Below are 16,686 nucleotides of genomic sequence, written 5' to 3' on the forward strand. Positions count from 1 at the left end.
CCGGGAGATTTCAAAGAAAGCTCCTAGCGGGTTATGGGAGGCTCACTATTACCAAGCCCACCTCACGATGATACGATGTTGGCTAGCAAAAATAATAATGAGAGGGTACACTTACCCATTCACAACAACCTCTTGTGATTACCCATCTATTTGGCCTCTAGAAAACAATGTCTCACGATGATACGATGTTGGCATCATTTCTCTTAGTTAAGTTCTTTCCCACCATGTCGGTTTAGATAGGGGTTCAAGCATGACCTCACGATGATACGATGTTGGCCACACTCGTTGCCTACCTTAACCTCATCAAATGTTTTAAATAAACTCCTCCTGAGTATAAGCATGCACTTTGCACTCCCCCATGATAGGGTGAAGGCGGTGTACAAGTCATAAACGATTGGAGCCTACCACGGTGGAAGGCCACGAAAAAGTGTTCAAAGCACTCTTACGCTTTCAACTTAATATTGTATGTTGGTTAAGGGATTTTAAGGTCTCATCAATTTTATTTATTTAATCACAATCAAATAAATTGTCCTATTATAACTACTAGTCCAAAGTTAATGAAATTAGTAGCATATGATATCCCCACTATTTGTTTTCATAAAACAAATCAATATCAAAACATTTTTCAAAATATTGGAGATATATATAACTACTAATTATATTCATTATAGTTTTAGTAGCGTATGATACTCCCACTATTTGTTTTAAGAAAAACAAATCAATATCAAAAACGAATTTTTCAAATATTGGAAGTAACTACTACTACTACGGTTTTTTGCATTCCTTTGAAATTGGACTTTATAGTTATCTTAGGCTCTTGGATGACCATGGACTTATTAGGTTATTGCAACAACGAGCCAACATTGTTGAATATAAACTCGGGGAAGTTGTGTCAATTTAATTACGTGCTTTTCAATCCAATTAAAACATTTTCATTGAGCCATTAGAAATGAAAGACAATCATTCATTGCTAATTAGGGCTTTGGACCCATTTAATCTTTGATCTCATGTCAAAACCCTCTTTTAGTTATGTCTCCTTACCAATAGTTAAAGAAACTCTAGTCTAGCACTAGAGGGAATCAACTAACTAAAAGAGATTAAGAAGTAATAAGAATTACAAACCGATTTGTACAAATTCCTACAAATTACACATACTAAGAGGGAGACATAGATTAATGTCAAACGTGACAAGGTCCAATTAAAACAGTAATTAAAACACATTCCCAAGGTTCAAACAATTTGATTTTAGCGCCTTATCTCATAGCTCAATTATCGTTTAAGGCATAAGTTCATAGTCACCCATTTTCTAACTACTTAATCACATTAAATAATCAAATGGAGTGCAACATAAACATTTAGATTTAGTGCATATGGGCATAATAATATTATGAGTTTAAACAACCAATAAAATTAAAATAAAATATTTTAACTTTTTAGATGGATGGGGCCTATTATGCAAATATGAAAAGTTAGGGGTAAAACCGTAAATACTTGAAAGTAAATATCAACTTTTCAAAGATTATAAAATAGCCCCACAAGTGGATAAATCCACTAGGGGAGGCCGGCCACATTAAGGGGAGATGGGAAGTCTCTTACACATTCTTACACAACATGCAATAATTCCACATTATGTAGAAAAAATTAAATTTTGCTTGTCACTTGGTTTTGCTTTGAAGACTTTAGTGAAAAGGGTGATGGAAATCCTCCTAGTCAAGTCTAGGGTTTTATAAATTTATGATATGGTTATGGATGGTATGAACATCATCCAAAACCACAAAACAATGCATGAAAACCAAATAAAACCATTTTCACCAAAAACCAAACCATGAACACCAAGAACAAAACCATGAACACATTTTCAAGATTTGTATATTCTTGGTGATTTTTCAAACCCAAAAACAAAAGTGACAAGGTTTCTACTTTCTAGCTTTAAAAGGATGTGTGAGTGGTTTACAATAAAACACAAACACAACCCAAAAACCACCCCAAAACCGTGCCCTCCCTTTGGTTCAAAACCCCAAATTTTGTTCATGACTTACTCTTCATTCATGCATACAAAACACCTTTTTACATGCATATCTTTTTCAACTCTTGATTTATATTTTTCAACCATTGAAAAAACAAAAGATAAACATACTTTAAATGAAGAAATAATATGTCAAACTAGTTCAAAACTCAATTTTCATTCATGCATACAAAACATCTTTTGCATACATATCTTTCTCAACTATTGACTAACATTTTTCAAGTATTGAAAAACAAAAGATAAACATATTTTGAATGAAGCAATAATTATGTCATACATAATATTAATACCCATATGCATAAAATCCAAAAGGACACATTATACATAAACCTTTGGCTCTGATACCACTTGAAGGGAAATCTATGAGTTTTACACATGGGATTTCGAAATGACTAGCATGCATATACAATTCAAAATTTATATACATAAGCAACGGAAGCATGTTATCAAATAATATCAAAGCTATAGTCATGCAAATCCCCTTCAAGGTTCATAGGTTTATATATAATGCATCTAAAACATTCAAGTTAAGAACAAAGTGAAGGTATAGATCTATACCTCTTGATCTTGATTTTAGACCAAGGATGGACCACTTCCAAGCCCTTTGCTCCTTGAACTCCTTGAGCCTAGCCTCCCTCCTTGCCTCCTCCACTTTGTTAGTAAGAGTGCTCCAAGGTTCTCCTTTAGTCTCCAAATGAGAAGACCTCTAAATATCCACACCCACTAGTGTAGTGAGATGGATGGAGGAATGACCAAAAAGGAGAGAAGATGATTAGCTCACACTCCCTAATGGTGGCCGGCCTTTGGGTGTTTTTAGAGAGATGTTTCTTTTGCCTCTTTGTTGTTTTAAAACACACAAAAACCCTAATGAACAATATCTCTATAAAGTTCCTTTTATAGAACAAAGAAACCTAGTCAACAACTTGACTTCATATCTCTCATTTTTCACTTAATGTGGCCGGCCCCCTTTGTGTTGTTTGGGCTTTGGGCTTTTATTTATTTCAAGTCATCCAATGCTTGAATAAAAGCCCAATGGGCCCAATTAAACCCGAACGTTTCTTTAAGCCCAAAACGATCTTATATCACTTTTATGATTTCTCTAGACTTTCTAAATTAATCACAACACTTAATTAATCGAATTAATCATTTCCATCATCCATTAATTACTCACTACAAGAGTGTATCGGTGTACAATCATTTTAGGTTCTAATTAGCAAGGCAGTGAGGTGATTGACATCAATCCAATTGATTATATTTAATCCAATCACTTAGTGAATTAAAACTTCCTTTTAATTCACCTTTCTTCTTTTATGACTACATTTAATCATCTAGAAGAACTCACAAGCTATGAGTGACATCTAACCATATGTCATAGCTACCCAAGCTAATGTAGAAGTTGTTCGGAGAACCTATTCAGTTGGAATTACAATGTAATTCGATCATTCTCTAAAACAATACTCTCAATCACATTACTAGGGTATGGATATATCATGTCAAACCCCTAATGTGATTATTCATTCTTATATGATTCATTTGAGTCGTATAGGAACGCTTTCCTTTATTGCGCTCGATACTTCGGCCGAAGATTCCCGAATCATATCTTAGAGTATTCTTCCTCTCTTAACGAAGATTAGAGATTCCTTGTTGCGCATTCACTTGCCTTCATGACTAAGTGGCTTAACCCCAACTATGCCGTGGACACTCTGATAGAGTGACTTTGACATAATCAAAGATCAAGTACTTAACCACAAGACAACGACGATGCCTCAGGTCAACGGATTACTTACATTATTCCAACCATTAGAGTTACTTGCTTGACATGTGAGTAGACCTCCATGCAAGTACTCTCGTTCGATTGTGTTCAGTGAACTCATTCCCTTAATGAGCGCCTACATACTTGTCTTAGGGTCACTACACGAATGGGATGAGACTTTCCATTCTTCCATTTGAAGCGGACACAGTATGTACCTGTCTAAGCATTGTCAGTTTCCCTCCAACAATCCAATGACCAGGAACCTTTTTGGACATAATGGTTATGTGAAGAAGGTCTCTGTAGTCTAACATCATTAGATTACTTCTTCAATCGATCCATTGTCCATGGATTCACTATTTAGGACATATATCGTTTATTGAGATAGTCTTAATTAGTATCTTTGCCATTTGATGTATAAGAGTCATCTATACATCGATTCATTTGTCCTGAAAGGTTTCTTCCAAAGATTGACTTTCAGGGCATATTTCCAACAAGCATTGCATGATCAAACCCTTCAAGCACTTCATGTGGGACTTTCGCATCTGGATACACATTAACCCATCCATTGGTTGCTAAACCACGATCTAAACGTTGTTGTATAAGTCCCTCATCCCTACGGTTCCTCCATGTAAATGGGTACCCAACAAAACCCAAGTCAAGCAACCCGTTATAAACAATAAACTCGTTGAAATCCCTTCGTCTAGCGACAAACCTATAATTACCCATTCCTTCTCCGAATCATCCAAGATATCATTAAAATCACCAATAACCAAACATTTATCACCAGCAGCCGCAAGCCGTTGAGACAAAACCTTTCATTGATCCCTTCTCTTCTTAGCATCAGTGCTCGCATACACCGCAAACAACCTCCACATCTCAGATTTTAAACCATCATAAATTCCTACCTCAATAAAAAAATTCGCGTACTTAACAAGCATCACCTGATCATAGTCCTTCCAAAAAATACAATATCACCCGCAATTCCTTTGGGCTCCACAGCATGCATAAACTCCATCCCAAGCCGTCTTTTTAAATAAACATAGCAATTATTCCTATTTTTTTGTCTCTAGTAAAATCACTATGTCGGGGGTGTGGAGCCTATTTTGCTTAATCAGATTGTCAACTGGCAGGTCACTCCCGATACCCTGACAGTTCTAACAAATTAGTTTCATGGGGACTTGGGAGACCCCTCAAGGCTGGTCTCCTCCGCCTCAGATAAAAACATTTTTCATGGTCGGTTGGTTTTTGGTTCAAAGCACATCACTGGGTCTACATATTCCACCTCCTGAATGGAACGTTTTTTTCCCTTTTTTTCTCATTCATGACGGCATCAATAGTGGGTGCCAAGTCAAACGGGTCATCATTGAGCAGTCCACGACCCACTTTCACTGTCCGTATGTCCTTCCCCACCACCATGTCCTCCATATTTCCTACCATACCATCAGTTAATTGCACCTCCTCATTCAAATCAATTTCCCTTCCACTTTCCTGCGACACACACACCCCATTAACTTTTTCCTCACCTTTAGGCAACTCCTTAAGAATAACATTCACGACCCCATCCGCAACCACTCCCCCCGGGCCAATTAACCCCGCATCATAGGCCACCTCCCTATCCTTCCTTGCCCTCTCTTCGTCCCCTCGCAGGCGTCGAATTGTCACGACTAGGGAAGTACCATCAGCATCAGATAAATCATTCTCCTCACAAGCAGTACCGTGGCCACCACTTAAGGAATCCTCACCTTCAGTATTTCCAAATCCTCGCATCCGTACCATCGGTAAGGAACTCACACCTCTCCAAGACAGGATCCATCCCGTTCATCACTCATCTTCTCCCTCCATCGCCTTGGGCTATGCCCGCTCTCAGAACCCCCACTTCGGAACACAAGTCGCAGCGAATTACCCCGAAGATCAGTCACCGCATCCAAGCCTCGGTACACCAGATTATCCTCCAAGTCCCCAAAATCTGTACCACTTGAATTCATGCCCAAAACCTCCTTACAAACCCTAGTCGTATGCCCCATAATCCCACAGATAAGGCAATACTTCGGCAATGCCTCATATTTAAATTCCACCCAAACCTTCCCATCATTTGGGAAATTAACAAACGTCCCACGCATTAAAGGTTCACGAACATTGAAACGAACTTTAACCCGTAAAAACCTACCAAAACAATCCCGACTCATCGACGTATCAACGCTCCGAACACTCCCCACAAGGCCTCCAATGGATTCCACAACCGCAGCAGTCATACTTAGCGGTGGAACATTATGAATCTGCACCCAGAAAATCCCAAGGGATAATGGCGCCCATCTGTTCAAACCCGTCCCCGTTTGATCTGCCACCAACACAAGATCACCCTTAAAAGTCCAAGGCTGATCCACATCCACCAACCTCTGCAGCTGTTAATTGCCTCAGTCTTTACAAACTAGAAGATGATGAATTATTAAACGTGTTTCACACTAATGACATGAATTTGTCCAAAACAAAAAATAAAAAACCAAAAACAAAAAATAAAAATAAAAAAAAGAACAAAAAGAGAAATTTTTATCCTATTGCATGATTATCATCAAGTATACAATAAGATCAATAATAAAACTAAAATTTATCAAAACTCACACCCAATAATTAAATCCTAGCTTCGTGCAATGTTTATCCTATATTCTTTCCGGCTAAAACCCTAAGAGCACTTATAGAGAAAACAAGTATCTTTTTTTTTCATCGATGGATGATGATTTTAAAGTTTTAAATCCTCAAACCAAGATATGAATTGACTTATGCAATTTTTTTTGTTTGATTTCAATTTTTTTAGACTTGAGAAGAAAGGTTTTTAGGTTTAAATTTACAACCATCAACACTAGAAGTTGAAAAGATGAGTTACTGTGTTTCACTATGTAAATGGTGGTGAAACTTCCCCAGCCAATTTGGTTTCCTCGAATCCACTCCATCACCATGGTTGAAAATCTAGGGCTAACCTAAAGAAACAACGATACCACTTACGGAAATACATGAGCATGTTGTTTGCTACCACTTACCTTAGATCATGGAATAATTTAAAGTTGGTTCATTAGGAGGCAGCAGATAACACAACAAAGAGACACCAAAATACAAACAAATTAGCAACAACAACTAGGGGTGGTTCGGTATGGGATCCCATACCGAAACCCTTGTTCCAATTCCCAAACCGAAATTTTCGGGAATCCCAATTTCAATACCGATCCCAAACCAAATTTTCGGGAATCCTAATTTTTGGGAATCCCGAAATAGTTTCGGGATTTCGGGACAAATCGGGAATCCCGAAATGCTTTTGGGCTTTTGGGCTTTTGGACTAAAATTTGACATATTATGCTTTTGAGCTCAATTTGCCAATTTGTTTCTACTAATCTGCCAATCAAATGGCAAGGCATGTTTGTACTAATTTGTGCACAAATTTGAGTCCGTGTACACCAGTAAGTAAAAATGGATTTAATAATGGATGGAAGGAAAAAGAAAGTCTGTGTACACCAGTAAGTACAATTGTAGCATAAAAAATAATACGCCAGCTTAAATTTCTATATAGCACATGAATCTTTCATCTCAATGCATATGTGAACCATCCAGATGAAGAATTATTAAGGAGGGGCAAGGTATCAAATAATCAAATTTATATTCAATGGTTGAGATTAAATCTCAACAGAATTCGACAGCTATTAAAAATCTAAATATATATTTAAAAATTAAACAATATATATATAAATTTTTTTTTTGGTTCGGTTTGGGAATACCAAAATCCCAAAAACTTGAGACCGATTCCCGTACCGAAATTTCGGGATCGGTTCGGTATTGGGTACAGAAATTTTCGGGAATTTCGGTTTGGGATTTTTTTGGTTTGGTTTCGGGAATTTTTTGGTTCGGTTTGGGATTTTTGGGATTTTTTTCCAGCCCTAACAACAACCATGGCACATCATCTTAAAGAAATTCTATGAATTTCTACACGCCATAATGGTGTACTACATCAACTACGACGTAATGCTGTATTACATTAACAAAATGGATGCAAAAATAATTTACATGTGGAATTGAGTTTGTGAGGTTGATTAGGTAATATATTTGGGTTTAAAAAGATATTAGTTTTTTAATTAAAAATAATATGGGTGTAGAGAGTTAGTTTGGTGTAGAAAGAGGTTATAAGCGTTCAAATAAAATTTCCCAAACCATGACACGAATAACCTATTTAATTCTTAGACGTATAAATTTGACAAGTCACACAATAAGTCAGTCATAATAATATGATACGAACTTGCCTTTATGATAATCAAATTTAAAACTTTTCACTTAAAAATGAATATCACTAAACCATAATGTACATATATTATGTTCCAACTCCGTCGGTGATTAATCTAACATCTAATTTAAAAAAATCTATCGTTTAAAAAAAATTATAATATATATATATATATTATTAAATGTAAAATGTTATTATCAATAAAACTTCCACTCAACCGTGCCTTCATTATATTTTACCAAGTTATAATGACATCTGCGTCTGTTTTTCAACATGCCCTTCCACAAGAGATCTCCTTCCATCATACACAAAGTAAGAAACAATCTTGTTGCATTGTGAGAAGGTTTGAACTAAATGAATAATATTATACTATGTTAGAAGAAACTTGTGGATATTCCATATAATAGTGAGATACTAATTTGGGCTGCTTTTGAACTTGTTTTGAACGTGTTTAAAAATAATGAAAATAATATTTAATAAACAACTGATTGTATGATGATTCGATACAACATTTAAACTTTACATAATAAGTCATAGCTCTTATAAATTCAAAGGCTTGCGAGTGTGAAAGACCTTTTTTATTACCAGAGCTACGCGTCTCTTAAGATATTTTGAATGCGTTTAAAAATAGAGAAAATAATATTTAATAAACAAATGATTGTATGATGATTCGATACAATAATTACAACTTTACATAATAAGTCATAACTCTTATAAATTCAGAGAGTTGTAAAATTGGGACGTGCTCAACCGCTCCATTTTTTTTATTTTCATTTCCTTTTGACACCATCACACAACCTTCATGATATTTCTTATTTTTTGTTATATTTTCCTTTCTTCTTCACGTGGACACCAACAACTTTTACTTATCCTTTTATTTTTTTATTATTTTCTTTCTTCCTACTTATATTTATACGGGTGAGGCGTTGGTACCCACCTAAGAAGAAAGAAAAAGAAGGCATGATGGTGATATGCATGCAAGCATTTGACAAAATTGCCCATGCATTTTTTCATGCATTCGTTTGGGATGCTTTTGAATTTTTTATTTAAAGGGCATTTGTGTCCTATTGATTTTTAGTGAAGCCGTGACCTTAAAATGGCTGACTTTATATATAGAAGAATCCCAAAATGGGGCCGCTGGATTTATATATAGAATTCCAAAATGGAGCTGTTAGCTTTATATATATATATGGTGAAGGCGTGACTCAAAATGGGGCTGCTCTCCCTGGTTTTATATATAGATATAAGATATAAATATAATATACGTAGAAGATTCCACACATCAAACTTCCTCTTCCAACGCATTAATCATCAAATCACATTCGTACATCCACATCCAATGGCTACCACGCCAGTGGTAAACCATCAGATCAGACTATGTTCTCATCAGGGCCCACTCAATTCTTAGAAAAATCGTCACCTGACACGGGTGGGTGGATGCCCTATAAACTGCAAATTTTACATCATAGTCCAACGTCAGTGGCTGTCTGTCTGATTTCCATGTTGGGTTTTGGAAGTTTTGCTCTGTGAAATTGTTTAACCAGATTCAATTGATTTGGTATAATCTGTCTGAGTGAGTGACCAAGATCTTGCAAAAAAAAATGTGGATATTTGGATGGAAAGGGCCGTCTGGATTTTCAGCCCGTTCTACTGCTGAGGAAGTTACTCAGGGAATTGATGGAACCGGTCTCACTGCAATCGTTACAGGTTTTCTCCTTTCTCTTAAATTCACCATCTTTCTTCGTTCTTTTCATCTGGGTTTTCTTTTCCTTCATTTTGTTTGTTAGTCGCTATTATTTCATATCGTATCTTACTATCATGTGTTTGGTTGCTGAGAAAATTACCGGGAAAGAGGAAAGAAAGCTGGTTTAGTTGTATTTGATTTCATACTATCGTTTGAGCATCCAAAGGTGGTTTCTTTTGGCAACCCAGTTGGATTTGGCGGTGTCTGATTGAAGCTGGCGAGGTTTAGGATCAGTTGACGTTTTTTGTTTTTTTCCTGTCGGTTACCATGTTGTTGGCTCGAAAATGTAAATTATGTTGATTATTGTTCTACTTTATGTTCATTTGAATCATGATGTTTGAGGTTTTGGAGGGTGATCAGTTCGATGAAACTAAAAATATACCGCTTAGGGTTGAAACATTATTGTGAAGAACATAAAAAATTCTGAAGTAAATGGAGGTGATCAAGAAAATATTTTATGTCAATTTCCAATGAACTTATCGTGACAGATTACGAAATTTATTCATCGGAAAATCCTGACATTGACTTACCGAGAGGTTTTATGACCTCCCTTTGCTTATGAATTTGGGGATTAGTGAAATTTGAAATGTTTTGCCTTTTTCAGTTCTTAGACTGTTTAATTTCAGGAGCATCGAGTGGTCTTGGTTTGGAGACAACACGAGTTCTAGCCTTGCGTGGTGTTCATGTCGTCATGGCAGTAAGGAATACTGATGCTGGTAGGAATGTTAAAGAGGAAATACTTAAGGAAATCCCCACGGCCAAAATCGATGTCATGGAGCTTGATCTCAGCTCAATGGCTTCAGTTAGGAAGTTTGCATCGGAATATAAATCATCTGGTCGACCATTGCATATTCTGATGTAAGACATCTGAAGACTGCTGGATATAACTCAGTTGCTACTTGTGACTACATGTGTCTGTGTGTGTTTGCATACACGCTTGGATGTGTGCCTTTGGATTGATGATTGTTATTGCTAATTTCTCTTCTGTGTTTGTTTGAAGTAATAATGCAGGGATTATGGCAACTCCGTTCATGCTTTCAAAAGACAACATTGAAATGCAGTTTGCAACCAACCATTTAGGTATTTAAAGCATAAAATTCTCTTGATTTCTCTCTAGGATATGAAAATCTTTTCCATGAGGGCATATGGTTGACAAACTTGAGATAGGAAAGTTCTGGTCCATCGTTACAATTTTCTGTTTTTGTTTAGAGAAATAAGGAATTGTTAGATTGAAATAATATTAGGATCTTGAAAAACTTCATTTTTCACATAGAGACTGCAACTTCCCCCAAGTTTTTGCTGTTCAATAAGGTTTCCGTTTCTCATTTGAAAAATACAGGTCATTTGAAATTGGCTGTTATATCCTCTGTATAAAATTGGGATCTGATAGTTCTTACCACTGTTCTACAGGCCATTTTCTTTTGACAAACCTTCTGTTAGAAACCATGAAAAAGACAACAGAGGAAAGCAACAAAGAAGGAAGGATCGTGAATTTATCATCAGAGGCTCACCGATTTGCATATACGGAGGGGATTCGTTTTGACAAGATTAATGATGAATCAGGGTAACAGTCTGAGAGGACGATTTAATGATTTTATCACTCTATGCTGCTGAAAATTGCAGTAGTACACGATTTTATGATTTTATCACATGATGTAACAAATTTTGTCCATTAATACTTCATTTTGATTTTCTTGAAAATATACAGATACACCAGTATTTACGCTTATGGACAATCAAAACTTGCGAATATATTGCATGCTAATGAGCTCACAAGGTGCTTGAAGGTACTAAATTCATACAGGAACATCAACTGTTTGCTAGTGAACTTAATGATATGAATCATTTCATGTGATTGTGGTTTTTCTCGGTCTTTCCTCGGTGTAAAGAGTCCTCAACCTGCTACAGAGAGAGCAGGATTGATTCATCCACGTAATTTGGTCGTCTAGAATAGCACCCTTAAATAATAGTGTCCTGAAGACTTTTGTTTAATGTGTTATGTTTCTGAGATAAATGTGAAAATTAGATGTGTTAGCGCGTGCATGGCCCTTTTGGTCAATAGAAGAGAAAAGAGTCAGCGTAATTTCAGTTTGTTATTCTTCCCATCTTCGGAAGAGAATTTGAAAACAGCATTACATCACAATTTGTGGCCTTTACATTGTTGGTGTTTTCAACATTTATAAGCTCTCTTCAACTTTATACTTCCAAATAAGCCATGCCATCATGCATAAGAAATTCTAATATTTTGTTGTGTTTCAATTTTTGCTTATTTATTTATATATGTTTATCTCTTAACAGGCAGAAGGGATTAATATAACTGCTAATTCCCTTCACCCCGGATCAATTGTTACCAATCTTCTACGCCACCACAGTTACATTAATGGTAAATGTTTGAACCGTTGATAAATATTTGATAATAGGTTGATTTTGTTCTGGATGAGGTGATTAGGTCATGCATTCTGAGTTGTCGTTGTACAATCTTGTATGAATATTCTTTCGATTTACATACTTCTTAAGAACACTATATAATATGATTTACAGCATAATGACTGGGATCACAAGCGTTTAATTATGTGTTCCAATATACGGGTACAGACAATATGGTACTATCAATTTGACTTGAGTAATATCAAGATCTTCATTCTGTTCATTCTGTGTTCAGAATCCTCTTGTCGGTTTCCCTTTTACTTTCATCTTTTCCTTTATTTGTCTGGATTCGTATTTTGATCTTCATTGTTTTGGGTTAATGCAGCCATTGCCGGCTTCTTCGGTAGACTTATGCTTAAAAATGTTCAGCAGGTATTATACTAATCCGATTCACTCAACAGGCTCATATAATCTGCTCAATCAGCATCACTATTTTCGTTCTCTTTTTTAATTGTTTGACATCACTGCAGGGGGCAGCAACTGAATGCTATGTAGCGTTGCATCCGCAAGTTAAGGGTATCAGCGGTGAATACTTTATGGACAGCAACAAAGCCGACCCGACCCCTCAAGCCAAAGATGCTGAATTGGCAAAGAAGCTATGGGATTTCAGTGTGAGCCTGACGGATCCAAAGTAATCGGGAACAACAGATTGGTCAGACTAAATACGTGTTGTAAAATTACAAGTGTTTTTCATGTAACTGTATGAAACTTTATTCGAAGCTAAAATGTTGAATGATCATGTAAAACTTATATATATAAGCCTATGGCAGGGACCTTGTTGCCTTGTAGGAAAGCCGTCGGCATACATATTACATATGCTTTCCATCATTTTGGTTACCTTGGTTTCATTGAAACACCAGAGGCAATAAAATCCGAGTGTCCTATCAAACTCTACCGTGGTGTTTGAGGTACGTTATGTAGCTATCTTACTTTGGTACAATAACACCCTGAAAAGCTGGATAACATGTATCACAATTACGCGAAAATTGTACGACTGTGCAATTGTCTCAAGATTTTAATAATCGAACCATCATATCAAATTTCAACAAACGAACTTCGAACATGGGCTCAAGGCGTCAAGATGTTCTCGATGTCCAAAATCTATGTTAACTTATTTTTACCCTCATGTGCACGGTTGTTTATGGCGAACAGAAATTTAATTTTCCGACTAACTTTAAATTCTACTAAATTCTATAAGAATGTGGATCGCAACAAAGGGATCAACTTTTATACCTTCCATGAAGTCCAAGAGTGGACGAAAGCCGGTGGAAGGTGTACCTTGCCATTCGACGTCTGATGGTGCGCCACCTTGTTTACTGTCGGAAAAGGTGATCTCCAAATCTAGAGTTTACGGTGACCGAGAGGTTTTGGACTTTGATTCTGCCCCTAGGGAAATCTATATAAAAAAATTGATGACATAGGGAGCACTCGGACGTCAAGACGATTTCAGCGCCACCAATCCTATTTGACGCAGGACGAGCCAAGGGTTTAAAGAGACAGAGGTGGTAGATAACCTGAGATTCATTCAATCAAGAACAACCGATCATGGTCGACGTTGCTAATCACAGATTTATTTACATGATCAAATCAAACGCTTGATTTTTAGGAGGAAGAAACACCCACTTCAATTGCACAAAGAAAATATAATTTTTTTAATTAAACATGTTTGTCATTCAAGGTTTTTTAGTACAATATTTATAACGGTTATAAATTACTGGACCTCAAGTTTTGATGACACCATTATAACTCCCAAATTAATTCGATAATGTCCTATGTGACAATATTTCAAACTTAATCAAAATGCATATTCCCCATGCAATTGACTCCTTTCTAATGGGACTAGGGATTCTGCATCATACAAACTCATCCTCGACTTTAAATTGATTTTTTTTTCTCTCAAACGTTTGGAAGCCAAACCATCTTTTTACACTTCATCCAATTTAACACAATGAATTCAAAGCCCTTGAAAACTTCTAAGAAGCAAAACCCTCCAAAAAAAATTTTGTTTTCCGCATTCTCTTATACCATGCACGCATTAATACTTGCGAACAATAATCGCCTTTTTGGATAACGCACATAAAGCTTCAAAATCACTTCTTGATACTGGTTACTTTGAAACGAATAGAGACAATTGGAATCATTACTGAAAGCTGTTTGGTCCGATTGTTTTCTTCTAATGTTGGAAGAACAGAATGTTTCCCAAACATAATCCCAAATATTATGGATGTTAAGGACAACTTTTACCTCTTTATAAAGCTGCCCACAATGTTGTTCAATCAATGAACTCATATTTGCGTCGTGGTATTCTGCAACAATTGGGGTTGGATTCCAATCCGGAAAACAATTGATCCCAAGCTGCAAACAACACTCTTAATTAGCCATCTTAATCAGTCTTGTAGTGGACATTTTGCATGTCATAAATTGGTGAAGAACTCCAACTTACAAAGGTCTCATCATCGATGTACTTGTCGTAAATTGGCAGATAATTTTAATCGACCAAGTTAATCTATTTAACCATCTTATATTCAAACGGATGAAAACTTTCACTCATGATCTTCATACGTAATAGAAAACCTACTCTGATGCCACTTTACGTAGGACGAGCCAAGAGTTTCAAAGATATGGGGTAGATAACTTAGGATTTGTTGATGCACAAAATCAGTGAGAACTTTGGTACAACAGAAAGTGTTAAGTTTGTGACCTTTGCTAGATTGCTCCGGTCACTAGTGTGGATAAGTATGTAAATGGATAGAGACAGGGAAGCAAACACAAGATGTATGTGTTTCACCCAGATTGGCTACGTCCACGGAGTATAGGAGTTCTCATTAATTGTGAAGGGTTTACACAAGTACATAGGTTCAAGCTCTCCTTTAGTGAGTACTAGTGAATGATTTAGTACAAATGACATTCGAAAATATTGTGAGAGAATGATCTCTATTTATAGAAGAGAGTTTCTAGTTTCATTCTGACATTGACACGTGTCGTGTTGTGATTGGTTTTTGATGTTGACACGTGCCGCGCTATGATTGGCTTCTGATGTCAACAGGTGTCGTGCTATGATTGGCCTCCTGGTTGGAGGGAAACTCTTCTGGATCCTTGACGGTATAACGTTGACCGGTGCTCAATAGTTTCAGGATTGGTCAAGTATGGTACAAACAGTGCTCCCCTAAATTCCCGAGTGAGGGAAGCTCCTCGGTTGGAGACTTGCAAGATCCAAGCCATGAGTAATCACGAAACTTCTAAGTACCGAAGTGTGGTATCATTTTCACTTGCTTTATCTGTCTCATATGTAGATGTGGCATCTTCTCTGGAAGTACTTTTCCTCCATCCAGGGGTGGTATCTTTAACTGATGAAGATGCACAAGGTAATGTATCAATTTCACTTGAAGCTTACTTGTAGTTTTGGGTTTGGTCAAGTGCGATACAAACCCTATAGTAGGAGTCCCCCAAGTCACCGAGCTAGGAGATTTGCCGAATGAGGTAACAGACAAGGTAAGCAATCAGACTTCCAAGCAAGCAACCTGGATTGGAGGTTCGACTTTGGCTTTCGGTTGATTGTTCTCCTTCTCCTTGTGTCGTAAACAGCAACAAGGATAAGGAGAAGCAAATGGAGAAGAGATGATATGAGATACTTTTGCTTTTGAAGAAGTAACTTTCCACAGGCTTATTCTTGAACAGGCTTATTCTAGAGTATGTTCGACCCTGATGATATGGGATACTTTTGCTATTGAAAAAGTAGTGGATGTATCGGCACGTGTTCTGTTACGCTTGTCTCCACATGTTTCTTTGTATCCTTCTCACTTGCCCTATATGTTCCTCAGGCAGATGTGGTATCTTCTCTGGAAGCATAAGATGTTGAAGATAAATACTCGAGAGCAATGCCAGGTAAGTAATCAGGCAAGGGGTTCCAGGCAGTCAATTCATTTACCCTTCTTGGTCATAGCAATGTAGTGGGAGCTGTAAGCTTCACATGTTTTAACTTTGTCAGAGCACTTTGAAAAAGTGGTCTGTGGTATCTGGAAAGATGATGTTGCGTGTGAAGATTGCAGACAAGCTTTATCCAAGGAAATCTGGCTCTCGAAGTTCGGAGAGCGGTGCCTCTTCGGTTTTCGAACAAGCAATCCTGTCGGGGATCTGGTTTTCGAGATTCAAAAAACGGTGCCTCTTCGATTTTTTAGAAAGCAATCATGTTGGGAGTCTGACTCTTGAGCTTCGGAGAGCAGTATCTCTTCGATTTTTGAGAAAGTAATCTTGTTGGGAGTCTGGCTCTCGAGATTCGGAGGGTGGTGCCTCTTCAATTTTTGAGCACGTAATCCTGTTGGGAGTCTGGCTCTCGAGATTCGGAGAGCGGTGCCTCTTTGATTTTTGAAAAAGCAATCCTGTTGGGAGTCTGACTCTTTAGATTCGGAGAGCAGTGTCTCTTCGATTTTTGAAAAAGTAATCCTGTTGGGAGTCTAGCTCTCGAGATTCAG

General features: G+C 37.0%; 1 protein-coding gene across 1 annotated transcript; it reads left to right on the forward strand.

Annotated features, from left to right (window-relative positions):
- The first annotated feature begins 9,203 nt into the window (after positions 1–9,203).
- LOC114823275 (short-chain dehydrogenase TIC 32, chloroplastic-like) lies at positions 9,204–13,007 on the forward strand. The gene is made up of 8 exons (XM_029098761.2): positions 9,204–9,750; positions 10,414–10,645; positions 10,788–10,867; positions 11,198–11,351; positions 11,496–11,574; positions 12,086–12,170; positions 12,540–12,586; positions 12,685–13,007. The coding sequence occupies exons 1-8, from the start codon at positions 9,645–9,647 to the stop codon at positions 12,847–12,849; spliced, it is 948 nt and encodes a 315-aa protein (XP_028954594.1). The 5' UTR covers positions 9,204–9,644; the 3' UTR covers positions 12,850–13,007.
- The last annotated feature ends 3,679 nt before the right edge of the window (positions 13,008–16,686 follow it).

This window comes from Malus domestica, chromosome 06 (genome assembly GCF_042453785.1).
Source record: "Malus domestica chromosome 06, GDT2T_hap1".
NCBI classification, from domain to species: Eukaryota; Viridiplantae; Streptophyta; class Magnoliopsida; order Rosales; family Rosaceae; genus Malus; species Malus domestica.